The following is a 14,213-nucleotide window of genomic DNA, read 5'->3' on the forward strand; positions in this document are numbered from 1 at the left end:
TTCTCATGTCTTTTTTCAAAGGATGGAGCTAAGAACATTGAAAACTATGACAATATGGAAGAAAATGAAACGAATTCTACAAGAACCAATCTCAATCCCTAAAAATACACCACTATGGAACAATACTTGGAAAGCTTTTCAGAATTCACTGATGAATTGGCCCGCATGGAAACCATAAATACCTTGGCAATAGGAAATACAATTACTGACATGACAGAATTAAGAAAGGAATTTTGGACTGACCAACGTATACATTGTCAAATACAAGCAACTTAAAAGTTATATATCATGAAATATTGATCTGAAAACTTTTGGACATCAAAGCAAATGAGGGAATTCTATTTGAGTAAGAAAAGGATACTCATACGAGGTAAGATGTACAAAACATTGCAGAAAGCCTATCCAACTGAATCTCTTTGGAAAAAATAAATCAACTATTGGAACCAAGACCTAAAAATAACTGATATTGGCACAAGATATTGGCACACAAGTGTTGGAACATAAACAAAATGTACGCTTAATCCAGTATAAACTAATGTACAGAAATGTTTATACAAGAGACAAAAATCCCAAATTGTACAGCACAACGGCAGAGTCATGTCTAAAACGAACAGTGACTCAATGATTCATGCTTTCTGGGAGTGCTATGAAGTCCAAAAGTTACGGGCGGAGTTCGAGAGTTGGCTGTCAGAAGTTTTACAATATAAATTATCTTTAAATCCACCTATCTGCATAATTTAAGACATGGCATACGAGGGGAATACCCAATGTGTTGGACTGACTGTACTTTTTCATCAATCATTTTGAAAAAGGTTTGCTAAACAACTGGAAATTAAATGACCCTCTATCATTAAGACACTGGATGTCTCAAACACATTAAATACTGAAAAGAATGTGGGCTACAGAGAGGCAGAATAGTGCAGTTTGAAGCTATATGGCATAAAGTATTGCAAGCACTAGAGCTGTCCAGGGGATGAGAAATGAGAAAGTGTTATTGTGAGACGGGCAGGATGGGCGAGGTTACTGTGGGAACATGTGGGACTGAGCAAGTGTGAGGTCATTCATGTTTGTTGAAATGTGTGGATGTAAATGTTAAATTGTATGCTTTTGTATTGTCAAAAAGTTAATAAAACCAAGTGATATATGGCTGGAGAAAATTTGAACAGCAACTGCAGTCTAATATTAAGAGAATGAATGATACCGTGTGAGAGAGGTGTGTATTATATAAGATGATATTCTAAGTGTGAGTTAACATGCAGGTTATCACGTAGCCATACATCCTCTCTTTTTAATTAAGGCCTGTACTCATGTACGATGTCCATTATGAGAGCACATAACTTCAAGTTTTCTGCTTCACATGCTTGATTGGCTGCGGGAGCTGCTGGGGCCATCTCGTGCGTGTGCGTGCCATTGCTCGTGACTAAATGTGTGTCAGGGTAAGCGCTCCTGGGCTGTGGTGCAGAACTGTGAACAGATACAGACATACAGAACCCTGGGAGAACCATGCAACAACCCCTCCACGACAGCGTCTCAACTCCAAGCCCTTACCATTGGAGGCTAAACTCGATTTAAATCAAAACTGTTACAACACTGTGGAAGATTGATTCCACCCAATTCTATTTTCTTTCTCCCTCACACCATCCATCTATCATTAGTTAAATGTGTTCTACTGCTTTCAGACTCAGGGGTATTGGTCACAAAGATCACAGATTTTTAATTTGTTTATTTAACCTTTATTTAACCAGGAAGGCTAGTTGAGAACAAGTTCTCATTTGCAACTGCGACCTGGCCAAGAAAAAGCATAGCAGTTCGACACATACAACAACACAGAGTTACACATGGAATAAACAAAACATACAGTCAATAATACAGTAGAAAGAAAGAAAGAAAACAAAAAGTCTATATACAGTGAGTGCAAAGATAAGGGAGGTAAAGGCAATAAATAGGCCATGGTGGCAAAGTAATTATAATATAGCAAATAAACACTGGAATGGTAGATGTGCAGAAGATGAATGTGCAAGTAGAGATACTGGGGTGCAAAGGAGCAAGATAAATAAATACAGTATGGGGATGAGGTAGTTGGATAGGCTGTTTACAGATGGCCTACACACAGGTGCAGTAATCTGTGAGCTGCTCTGACAGCTGGTGCTTAAAGTTAGTGAGGTAAATATGAGTCTCCAGCTTCAGTGATTTTTGCAGTTCGTTCCAGTCATTGGCAGCAGAGAACTGGAAGGAAAGGCGACCAAAGTAGGAATTGGCTTTGGGGGTGACCTGTGAGATATACCTGCTGGAGCGCGTGCTACGAGTGGGTGCTGCTATGGTGACCAGTGAGCTGAGATAAGGCGGAGCTTTCCCAGCAGAGACTTGTAGATGACCTGGAGCCAGTGGGTTTGGCGACGAGTATGAAGCGAGGGCCAGCCAACGAGAACGTACAGGTCGCAGTGGTGGTTAGTATTAGATTTAATCGGACGATTAAATTTGTATTTTATTTGTAATAATGACAATTACAACAATACTGAATGAACACTTATTTTAACTTAATACATCAATAAAATCAATTTAGCCTCAAATAAATAATTAAACATGTTCAATTTGGTTTAAATAATGCAAAAACAAAGTGTTGGAGAATAAAGTAAAAGTGCAATATGTGCCATGTAAAAAAGCTAACGTTCCTTGCTCAGAACATGAGAACATATGGAAGCTGGTGGTTCCTTTTAACGAGTCTTCAATATTCCCAGGTAAGACGTTTTAGGTTGTAGTTATTATAGGAATTATAGGACTATTTCTCTCTATACCATTTGTATTTCATTAACCTTTGACTATTGGATGTTCTTATAGGCACTTTTTAGTTTTGCCAGTGTAACAGTATAGCTTCCGTCACTCTCCTCGCTACTCCCTGGGCTCGAACCAGGAACACAACGACAACAGCCATCCTCGTAGCAGCGTTACCCATGCAAAGCAAGGGGAACAACCACTCCAAGTCTCAGAGCGAGTGACGTTTGAAACGCTACTAGCGCGCACCCCGCTAACTAGCTAGCCATTTCACATGGGTTACACCAGCTAATCTCGGGAGTTGATAGGCTTAGTCATAAACAGCGCAATGCTTGAAGCATTGCGAAGAGCTGCTAGCAAAATGCACAAAAGTGCTGTTTGAATGAATGCTTACGAGCCTGCTGGTGCCTACCACAGCTCAGTCAGATTACTCTATCAAAACATAGACTTAATTATAACATAATAACACACAGAAATAAAAGCCGTAGGTCATTTATATGGTCGAATCCGGAAACTATCATCTCGAAAACAAGACGTTTATTCTTGCAGTGAAATACGAAGCCGTTCCATATTTTATCAAATGGGTGGCATCCATAAGTCTAAATATTGCTGTTACATTGCACAAGCTTCAATGCTATGTCATAATTACGTAAAATTCTGGCAAATTAGGTGGCCCAAACTGTTGCGTATACACCGACTCTGCGTGCAATGAACGCAAGAGAAGTGACACAATTTCACCTGTTTAATATTGCCTGCTAACCTGGATTTCTTTTAGCTACATATGCAGGTTTAAAAATATATACTTCTGTGTATTGATTTTTAAGAAAGGCTTTGATGTTTATGGTTAGGTACACATTGGAACAACGATGCGCACCGCATCAATTATATGCAACGCAGGACACGCTAGATAAACTAGTAATATCATCAACCATGTGTCGTTAACTAGTGATTATGATTGATTGATTGTTTTTTAAAAGATAAGTTTAATGCTAGCTAGCAACTTACCTTGGCTTACTGCATTCGCATAACAGGCAGTCTCATCGTGGAGTGCAATGTAATCAGGTGGTTTGAGCGTTGGACTAGTTAACTGTAAGGTTGCACGATTGAATCCCCCGACAAGGTAAAAAAACTGTCGTTCTGCCCCTGAACGAGGCAGTTAACCCACTGTTCCTAGGCCATCATTGAAAATAAGAATGTGTTCTTAACTGACTTGCCTAGTTAAATAAAGATTAAATAAAAGGTATAACAAAAATGTTTTAAATGAATTAAAACAATTGGCCAAATAGCTGTCCAAAAATACCAATATCCGATTGTTATGAAAACTTGAAATCGGCCCCAATTAAATCGGCCATTCCGATTAATCGGTCGACCTCTAGTTAGTATATGAGGCTTTGGTGACAAAACGGATGGCACTGTGATAGACTGCATCCAATTTGTTGAGTAGAGTGTTGGAAGCTATTTTATAAATGGCATCGCCGAAGTCGAGGATCAGCAGGATGGTCAGTTTTATGAGGGTGTGTTTGGCAGCATGAGTGAAGGAGGCTTTGTTGCGAAATAGGAAGACGATTCTAGATTTAATTCTGGTGTCCTTCAGAGAGGAAGCCTGTACAGACAGACACACAGAGATAGAGAGGGTGACAGAGGCAGTGTGTGAGGCATCTTGTTCTGTACAGGGCTAAGCTGGGAGGAAAGGCGTGTGGGAGGTGTCAGGTGAGCCAGCCTCTGGTGCATGGCAGGACAAAGACAACTGAATAGGACAGGTAATGGACAGCTAAGACAGCAGCCAGCGCTAGACTGCTTGTAGACTGCTGACTTTAGACAGGCAAATGATGCTCTAAGGAACCTGTAGGAGCATAGGAACGGCTTGTTTTAAGTACAACCTGTATATAAGCCGTATAAAGCACAGGTTATATCCTGCAGTAAAGATATTTTCACCCCAGTGCCTATGTCAACATTTTGGTTTCGCAGATTCAACAGAGGAGAGGAGCATCCAGCAGCATGGTCAAACATATTGCAGTACATATTCTGCTGTTCTCACGCACGATGACGTCAGAGGTATAAAATAAATAAAAAACATTGTTCGTTGATAGCGGGAACGTCTTTTGCGTTGTGATATCCCAAACGGACGTGGCAGTTTCACCATATAATGATTCTAGCTTTAAGGTAAGGTCCAGGATGCATTACAAGATGGTGGGCCTAGATTCTGACCTGATTTGTAGACCAGTTTGATCATCATTTTCTGTGAAACCAGAGGCCGGGTGAAATGTAGTCGCTGATCAGAGACTGGGAGGAAAAGGAATCTTTGGATGAATCCCAAATGGCACCCTTATAGCACACAACCTTTGACCAGAGTCCTGTTGAAAAGCAGTTGAGGGAATAGGATGCCATTTTGGGCTGCAGCCTGTGTGTCTGTTTCATTAGCCTGAGAAAAGGCTTCCCATTATGTGATAAACAAATAGATAATGAGGGCTCATTTGCTGCATATTGGCCTCAGTACATGCCAGCGGGCTCTGACATTTGGCTGTCTGTGGCCCTGTGGTGGCTCACGGCAAGGGGGCCAAGGAGGGGAGAGGGGAAAAAGAGGAGAGCAGACGGCAGGCACAGTGGAGAGAGGAGTCACACGGACAAGTGCTCATAAAGACACACAGATATGCGTGCGCGCACACCCACACACGGTGAACTCTTCAACTCTCTCAACACATACACACACGCAACAAGAAAACGCTTCAACTCTGTGTCTGCACATGCATGTGCACACACCCACACAAACAAATCCGATGCATTCTGTGTCACAAGCAGTGCTCTTGGGAGATAGAGGAATATACTCAGAGACTCTGTGATTAGAGAGGCTGACCAGAACAAGGTCTGAACCACAGGAAGCTGTCATTATCCCTCCAGGCTAATGCCAAGCTAACAGCCTAACAGAGCCATTGCATCCCTATGCCCTGCACTCCTCTATGGGTCATTCAGTTTACTGGAGGTGCAGGAGGGATGCAATATCCCTTTAGACTCAGAGTCAATTACATTTTCTATTCCGCATTGAGTTGAATTGCGTTGAAACGAACCCCCCCCTCCTTGCCCCCCCGATCCAACCCAACAACAAGGAAGCAGTGAATTATATATTACTGAAGCCCGTTTTTATTTAAATAATCACTCATGTCATTTACTAGCTAAACCCTACCAGGGCGGGCCTAGCGTTCACTTCATCAGTCCTGAGCCTTGCTGTAGTCCAGTGAGGAGAGCGGCAGAGTGCCTGTCTCAAACGGCACCCTATTCCATTTCTAGTGCGCTAATATCGACGAGGGCCCATAGGGCTCTGGTCAAAACTAGTCCACTATATAAGGGAAAGGGAACCATTTGAGACGCAGACAGCGAGTGCGAGCAAGAGTAGCCTGGAGCGACCAGAAGAGTACAGTACAGTGTGAGAGGAGAGCAGAACCATGTGAGTTAGTGTGCTCTGAACTGTCACTGCATGGTAATCAAAAAGACCCAGATGAAAGGTCACTGCTGAGAGAGACAGACTGTTTGTGGGAGTAATGGAGCAGGCTCTGAGGCCTGGCCAATCTGTGGAGATGATGCCAAGGGCCTGGAGCTGGGCTGGAGTCAGGGTGGGTGGGCTGCTGGTGGGGACCAGCCCCACTGTGGGGGGGATTTACTGGGTATATCAACTAGAGTCCGAGGTCGGTTTGATGAAGGCTAAGGTCAAAGCCAAAGTCAATTAATAGGGGCAAAGCCAAAGACTAGGGTGGATTAGCTAGCTGGGAGCCAAAGTCCCAGTCTTGGATGCGAGTTAGAAGGGAAGAAACCCAGAAGTAGGTTAGTTTTTCTGGGGACCAAAGCCCTATTACTGGGGTGGGTTTGCTTGAGGCAGGTTGGCCTGAACAGCAGGCCTTGGCCTGGGATGAAGGAAGTAGGCAAGGTCTGTGTCTGTCCGTCTTGTGACTCCTGTCCAGCTCTGGTCTCTGGTCCTCCCCTGCCTGGCTGATACATAATGGACCTGAGACTGGCTCTAGTCTACTGTCAAATTCTGGTCCTCTGCTGCCTGGCTGCCTAATTAGGTCAAACTTATTACCAGCCCTTCTGCCAAGAATAGGCCTGGCCGTCAGGACATCAGTGGTCAGTACAGAGGAGGGGACTGGCTAGCTGGGGCTGCAGATGGTCAAAGCACAGTCAGAGCAGGAGGTGCAGAACACTGACAGGGAGAATGTCAGCCACACACACGCACACACAGACTCACAGCGGCATTAACCCAAGTCTCATTTTGTGACAAAATCGCCATGGTGACTCATTGTGTAGCCAATCCACACCTTTAGATTGAACACTCATTACAGTTCTCATAATCACACTTCTCTCTGCCTATAGCCTCTTATCCAGAGAGGGAAATGCCAAACCTCCATCCCATTCCAAGTAGAACCATACTGTATTGTAGGCAATTAAGTAAGAAGAAACGTGAACATGGCCTTCAGCACTAGAGTCAAAAAGGTAGAAATGTTCTCATGAGGTTTTACAGCGGGTGTAAGGTAGAGGTGTAAGTCAGTGATGACGGTGGAACACACAGTGCCTTCGATGGGTATTCAGACCCCTTGACTCGTCCCATATTCTGTTACGTTACATGCTTATTCTAAAATGGATTAACCAAAAAATTAAAAACTCAATCTACGCACAATAACCAATAGTGACAAAGCGAAAACAGGTTTTCATAAATCTTGGCAAATGTATTACAAATTCAATGTTAAATTCAATTGATTGGACATGATTTGGAAAGGCAAACACATGTCTATATAAGTTCCCATAGTTGACAGTTCATGTCAGAGCAAAAACCAAGCCGTGAGGTGGAAGGAATTGTCTTAGAGATTCGAGACAGGATTGCGTCGAGGCACAGATATGGGGAACGGTACAAAAACATTTATGCAGCATTGAAGGTCCCCAAGAACCACAGTGGTGTCCGTCATTGTTAAATGGAATAAGTTTGGAACCACCAAGTCTTCCTAGAGCTGGCCGCCCGGCTAAACCGAGCAGTCGGGGGAGAAGGGCCTTGGAAAGGGAGGTGACCAAGAACCCGATGGTCTAGAGGTCTAGAGTTCCTCTGGAAATGGGAGGACCTTCTAAAAAGGACAACCATGTCTGCAGCACTCAAACAATCAATCCTTTATGGTAGAGTGGCCACACAGAAGCCACTCCTCAGAAAAGGGCACCTGACAGCCCGCTTGGAGTTTTCCAAAAGGAATTCTAAATAGTCTCAGAACTTGATAAACAAAATTCTCTGGTCTGATGAACAGCCAAGACAATGCAGGAGTGGCTTCGGGACAAGTCTGTAAATGTCCTTGAGTGGCTCAGCCAGAGCCCGGACTTGAACCTGATAGAACATCTCAGGAGAGACCTGTGTGCAGCAACGCTCCCCATCCAACCAGACAGAAATTGAGAGGATCTGCAGAGAAGAATGGGTGAAACTCCCCAAATACAGGTGTTCCAAGCTTGTAGCTTCATACCCAATAAGACTTAAGGCTGTAAATGCTGCCAAAGGTGCTTCAACACAGTACTGAGTAAAGGGTCTGAATACTTATGTAAATGTAATAGTTTTACATTTTTCATAAATGAGAAAAACAACATGATTTAATCCATTTCAGAATAAGAATTAAGAAAGAGGGGAGAGGAACACTGGAGGTCTAAAGGAGGGAGAGGTAGAGAGAGATGAAATAAAGACAGAGGGAGAGGTAAGAGAGAGAAGAAATAAAGACAGAGGGAGAGGTAAGAGAGAGAAGAAATAAAGACGGAGGGAGAGGTAGAGAGAGAAGAAATAAAGACAGAGGGAGAGGTAAGAGAGAGAAGAAATAAAGACGGAGGGAGAGGTAGAGAGAGATGAAATAAAGACGGAGGGAGAGGTAAGAGAGAGATGAAATAAAGACGGAGGGAGAGGTAAGACAGAGATGAAATAAAGACGGAGGGAGAGGTAGAGAGAGATGAAATAAAGACGGAGGGAGAGGTAAGAGAGAGATGAAATAAAGACGGAGGGAGAGGTAGAGAGAGATGAAATAAAGACGGAGGGAGAGGTAGAGAGAGATGAAATAAAGACGGAGAGAGATGAAATAAAGACGGAGGGAGAGGTAGAGAGAGATGAAATAAAGACAGAGGGAGAGGTAAGAGAGAGATGTAATAAAGACAGAGGGAGAGGTAAGAGAGAGATGAAATAAAGACGGAGGGAGAGGTAGAGAGAGATGAAATAAAGACGGAGGGAGAGGTAGAGAGAGATGAAATAAAGACGGAGGGAGAGGTAGAGATGAAATAAAGACAGAGGGAGAGGTAAGAGAGAGATGTAATAAAGACGGAGGGAGAGGTAGAGAGAGATGAAATAAAGACTGAGGGAGAGGTAGAGAGATGAAATAAAGACAGAGAGAGATGAAATGAAATAAAGGAGGGAGAGGTAGAGAGAGATGAAATAAAGACGGAGGGAGAGGTAGAGAGATGAAATAAAGACAGAGAGATGAAATAAAAAGACGAGGGAGAGGTAAGAGAGAGATGAAATAAAGACGGAGGGAGAGGTAGAGAGAGATGAAATAAAGACGGAGGGAGAGGTAGAGAGATGAAATAAAGACAGAGGGAGAGAGAGAGATGAAATAAAGAGAGGGAGATGTAATAAAGACGGAGGGAGAGATGAAATAAAGAGGAGGGAGGTAGAGAGAGATGAAATAAAGACGGAGGGAGAGGTAGAGAGAGATGAAATAAAGACAGAGAGATGAAATAAAGACGGAGGGAGAGGTAAGAGAGAGATGAAATAAAGACGGAGGGAGAGGTAAGAGAGAGATGAAATAAAGACGGAGGGAGAGGTAGAGAGAGATGAAATAAAGACAGAGAGAGATGAAATAAAGATGGAGGGAGAGGTAAGAGAGAGATGAAATAAAGACGGAGGGAGAGGTAGAGAGATGAAATAAAGACAGAGGGAGAGGTAAGAGAGAGAGATGTAATAAAGACGGAGGGAGAGGTAGAGAGAGATGAAATAAAGACGGAGGGAGAGGTAGAGAGAGATGAAATAAAGACAGAGAGAGATGAAATAAAGACGGAGGGAGAGGTAAGAGAGAGATGAAATGAAGACGGAGGGAGAGGTAAGAGAGAGATGAAATAAAGACGGAGGGAGAGGTAGAGAGATATGAAATAAAGACAGAGAGAGATTAAATAAAGACGGAGGGAGAGGTAAGAGAGAGATGAAATGAAGATGGAGGGAGAGGTAAGAGAGAGATGAAATAAAGACGGAGGGAGAGGTAGAGAGATGAAATAAAGACAGAGGGAGATGAAATAAAGACGGAGGGAGAGGTAAAAGAGAGATGAAATGAAGACGGAGGGAGAGGTAAGAGAGAGATGAAATAAAGATGGAGGGAGAGGTAGAGAGATGAAATAAAGACAGAGGGAGAGGTAAGAGAGAGATGTAATAAAGACGGAGGGAGAGGTAGAGAGAGATGAAATAAAGACGGAGGGAGAGGTAGAGAGATGAAATAAAGACAGAGAAAGATGAAATAAAGACGGAGGGAGAGGTAAGAGAGAGATGAAATAAAGACGGAGGGAGAGGTAGAGAGATGAAATAAAGACAGAGGGAGAGGTAAGAGAGAGATGTAATAAAGACGGAGGGAGAGGTAGAGAGAGATGAAATAAAGACAGAGGGAGAGGTAGAGAGATGAAATAAAGACAGAGAAAGATTAAATAAAGACGGAGGGGGAGGTAAGAGAGAGATGAAATGAAGACGGAGGGAGAGGTAAGAGAGAGATGAAATAAAGACGGAGGGAGAGGTAGAGAGATGAAATAAAGACAGAGGGAGAGGTAAGAGAGAGATGAAATAAAGACGGAGGGAGAGGTAAGAGAGAGATGAAATAAAGACGGAGGGAGAGGTAAGAGAGATGAAATAAAGACGGAGGGAGAGGTAGAGAGAGATGAAATAAAGACGGAGGGAGAGGTAAGAGAGAGATGAAATAAAGACGGAGGGAGAGGTAGAGAGAGATGAAATAAAGACTGAGGGAGAGGTAAGAGAGAGATGAAATAAAGACGGAGGGAGAGGTAAGAGAGAGATGAAATAAAGACGGAGGGAGAGGTAGAGAGAGATGAAATAAAGACAGAGGGAGAGGTAAGAGAGAGATGAAATAAAGACGGAGGGAGAGGTAGAGAGAGATGAAATAAAGACGGAGGGAGAGGTAAGAGAGAGATTAAATAAAGACGGAGGGAGAGGTAGAGAGAGATGAAATAACGGAGAAAGAGAGCCCCCTCTCTCTCTCCCAGGGGAGGACGAAAAGAGGATAGATGGACGCGAGTGTTAGTGCCTCTGGCGCGTCGGTGGCAGTCTGCATGCCAAGCTGTGTGTGTGTGGTGCAGCGGTGCAGCAGGGATAATACTAAATCAGTGGGCACTGTAAACACTATAAATCAATTGCGACACACGGACACACACACAGGCGCATGCTCACACGTGCACACACACACACACACACACACACACACACACACACACACACACACACACACACACACACACACACACACACACACACACACACTGAGCCCCTCGCGACATGCACCACTGAACCTCTGCATATTCAACCACACACCAGTTTCAATTCAATCTGCACAGAGAGGGAAGGAGGAGGAGAGGGTGGGAAAAGGAGTGAGAGGAAGGGTAATAACGGACTAGGAGGGAGAGGAAGGGTAATGAGGGACTAGGAGGGAGAGGAAAGGAGAACTTGGAAACGTGTCTCATTAAAGCTGAAGCAGCATCCATTGACCCAAAACTGTTCAGAGCGTGGTTGAGAGGTATTTTTCAACAGAAGAGAAGATGCATGCAGGGGAAAGATTACCTCAGTCAATAAGAGAAACTGAGAGAAGAGAGGAACTAGGGGGCAGGGCCCAAAGTCTGATTCCTGCTTCATGCCAATGTCACCTTGCAGCAGCTGCTGCTGTCATCCCACTAATGCAGCCAATATGACCCCTGATCCCTGTAGTTAATGATGAGCGCAGTGCTGGGCTGGGATGTGCTGGAGAGAAGATCACACTGGCCGGCACACACTGCTCAGCCCTACTGGGACTCACATTCATACTTAGTGGCATAGTCTCAAATGACACCCTATTCCCTGTATAAACAATGCACTAGTTTTAAACAGCACCCTTTGTGGCCAAATGACCAAAGTCAAAATGACAGCCTTTCTTAAATAGAGCAACATGGGGATAGAGTCAGAGATCTCACTCTTCCAAATCAAAAGCCATGGAAACATCACTATTAAAAGGTGGTCTTTTTCTCACCCAGGACCTCAGTAAAAGGTGATGTAGGAACGACACCATACATTTCCATCCTTCTCTCTTACCTGGAAATCTCTCTCGTCCAGAATCTCTTTCCTCCATCGTACCAGGAAAGCAGCACACACGTAGAGATGGAAGTGAGAGAATCCCTCAGGTTCAGCCTGCAGAGAGAGACAGAATTACACAACTAAACAAATGTTCTAACATAGCCTGAGTTATTTTGACAATGAACTCAGTATTGAACAGACAGCATTAGAAAGCAGCAGCAGGGCGACAGTGAAGATAATACTGTAGCATCCTCCATCTCTCCACTTAGGCCGTCTATACCTTGACATTATGTTTGAAAGGAAGACTTAAATCTACTCTCAGAGTGGGAATTTGAACGCTTACTGGGGGGGGAGACTACATATTTTCTGTCACAATCAGAGAATTTACATTCGACTAGGAGCTGAAAGACAAATCCCTTTTAAATTTGCCCTTTACTTTTTCTCCTCCCTTCCTTCAGACGCTCATTCCATTTCCAGGCCCGTTTCTACAGCGCTGAATAAAGGAGGGAAATTAAAGTGAGAGAGAGAGAGAGAGAGAGAGAGAGAGAGAGAGAGAGAGAGAGAGAGAGAGAGAGAGAGAGAGAGAGAGAGAGAGAGAGAGAGAGAGTGAGATGGTCTATAGCCCTCATCTAAAGGGCTATCCAGGGGAAGACAATTAAAGCTCTTAAAACCGACTGAAGGAGGAAAGGAGTGGAAATAGGACAATGTGTTCAAGTGCTCACAGTAATATGGGTCTTCACAAACGCTCAGCATCCAGGCATCTCTTCTGCAAAAATATACAGTCGATGGCCTAAAGTGTTGAGAATGACACAAATATTCATTTCCAAAAGGTTTGCTGCATCAGTGTCTTTGGATATTTTTTGCCAGATGTTACTACGAATTCCGAAGTATAATTACAAGCATTTCATAAGTGTCAAAGTATTTTATTGACAATTGCATGACATTGAATATTTGCAGTGTTCACCCTTCTTTTTCAAGACCTCTGCAATCCACCCTGGCATGCTGTCAATTAACTTCTAGGCCACATCCTGACTGACGGCAGCCCATTCTTGCATAATCAATGCTTGGAGTTTGTCAGAATTTGTGGGTTTTTGTTTGTCCACCCGCCTCTTGAGGATTGACGACAAGTTCTCAATGGGATTAAGGTCTTGGGAGTTTCTTGGCCATGGACCCAGATATCGACTCAAATATTACTTTTGGCTCATGGCAAGGTGCTCCATCATGCTGGAAAAGGCATTGTTCGTGACCAAACTGTTTCTGGATGGTTGAGAGAAGTTGCTCTCTGAGGATGTGTTGGTAACATTCTTCATTCATGGCTGTGTTCTTAGGCAAAATTGTGAGTGAGCCCACTCCCTTGGCTGAGAAGACACATGAATGGTCTCAGGATGCTTTACTGTTGGCATGACACAGGACTGAGAACTCACCTCGTCTCCGGACAAGCTTTTTCCGGATGCCCCAAACAATCGGAAAGGGGATTCATCAGAGAAAATGACTTTAACCCAGTCCTCAGCAGTCCAATCCGTGTACCTTTTGCAGAGTATCAGTCCGTACCTGATGTTTTTCTTGGAGAGAAGTGGCTTCTTTGCTGCCCTTCTTGACACCAGGCCATCCTTCAAAAGTCTTTGTCTCACTGTGCGTGCAGATGCACTGCCTGCTGCCATTCCTGAGCAAGCTATGTACTGGTGGTGCCCCGATCCCTCAGCTGAATCAACTTTAGGAGACTGTCCTGGCGCTTGCTGGACTTTCTTGGGCGGCCTGAAGCCTTCTTCACAACAATTGAACCGCTCTCCTTGAAGTTCTTGATGATCCGATAAATGGTTGATTTAGGTGCAATCTTACTGGCAGCAATATCCTTGCCTGTGAATCCCTTTTTGTGCAAAGCAATGATGACGGCACATGTTTCCTTGCAGGTCACCATGGTTGACAGAGGAAGAACAATGATTCCAAGCACCACCCTCTTTTTGAAGCTTCCAGTCTGTTATTCGAACTCAATCAGCATGACAGAGTGATCGCCAGCCTTGTCCTCGTCAACACTCACACCTGTGTTAACCAGAGAATCACTGACATGTCAGCTGGTCCTTTTGTGGCAGGGCTGAAATGCAGTGGTAATGTTTTTTTGGGG

At 43.8% G+C, this 14,213-nt stretch overlaps 1 protein-coding gene across 1 annotated transcript in view; it reads right to left on the reverse strand.

Moving 5' to 3' along the window:
* Nucleotides 1–14,213, reverse strand: part of LOC124019264 (TBC1 domain family member 22B-like) — a 119,874-nt gene that overhangs the window by 15,191 nt on the left and 90,470 nt on the right. The window contains exon 5 of the mRNA XM_046334640.1: nt 12,110–12,205. Within this exon, the coding sequence (XP_046190596.1) occupies nt 12,110–12,205 (96 nt within the window). The remainder of the gene's footprint in view (nt 1–12,109; nt 12,206–14,213) is intronic.

The sequence above is a fragment of the Oncorhynchus gorbuscha genome, unplaced genomic scaffold (assembly GCF_021184085.1).
Source record: "Oncorhynchus gorbuscha isolate QuinsamMale2020 ecotype Even-year unplaced genomic scaffold, OgorEven_v1.0 Un_scaffold_8:::fragment_4:::debris, whole genome shotgun sequence".
NCBI classification, from domain to species: Eukaryota; Metazoa; Chordata; class Actinopteri; order Salmoniformes; family Salmonidae; genus Oncorhynchus; species Oncorhynchus gorbuscha.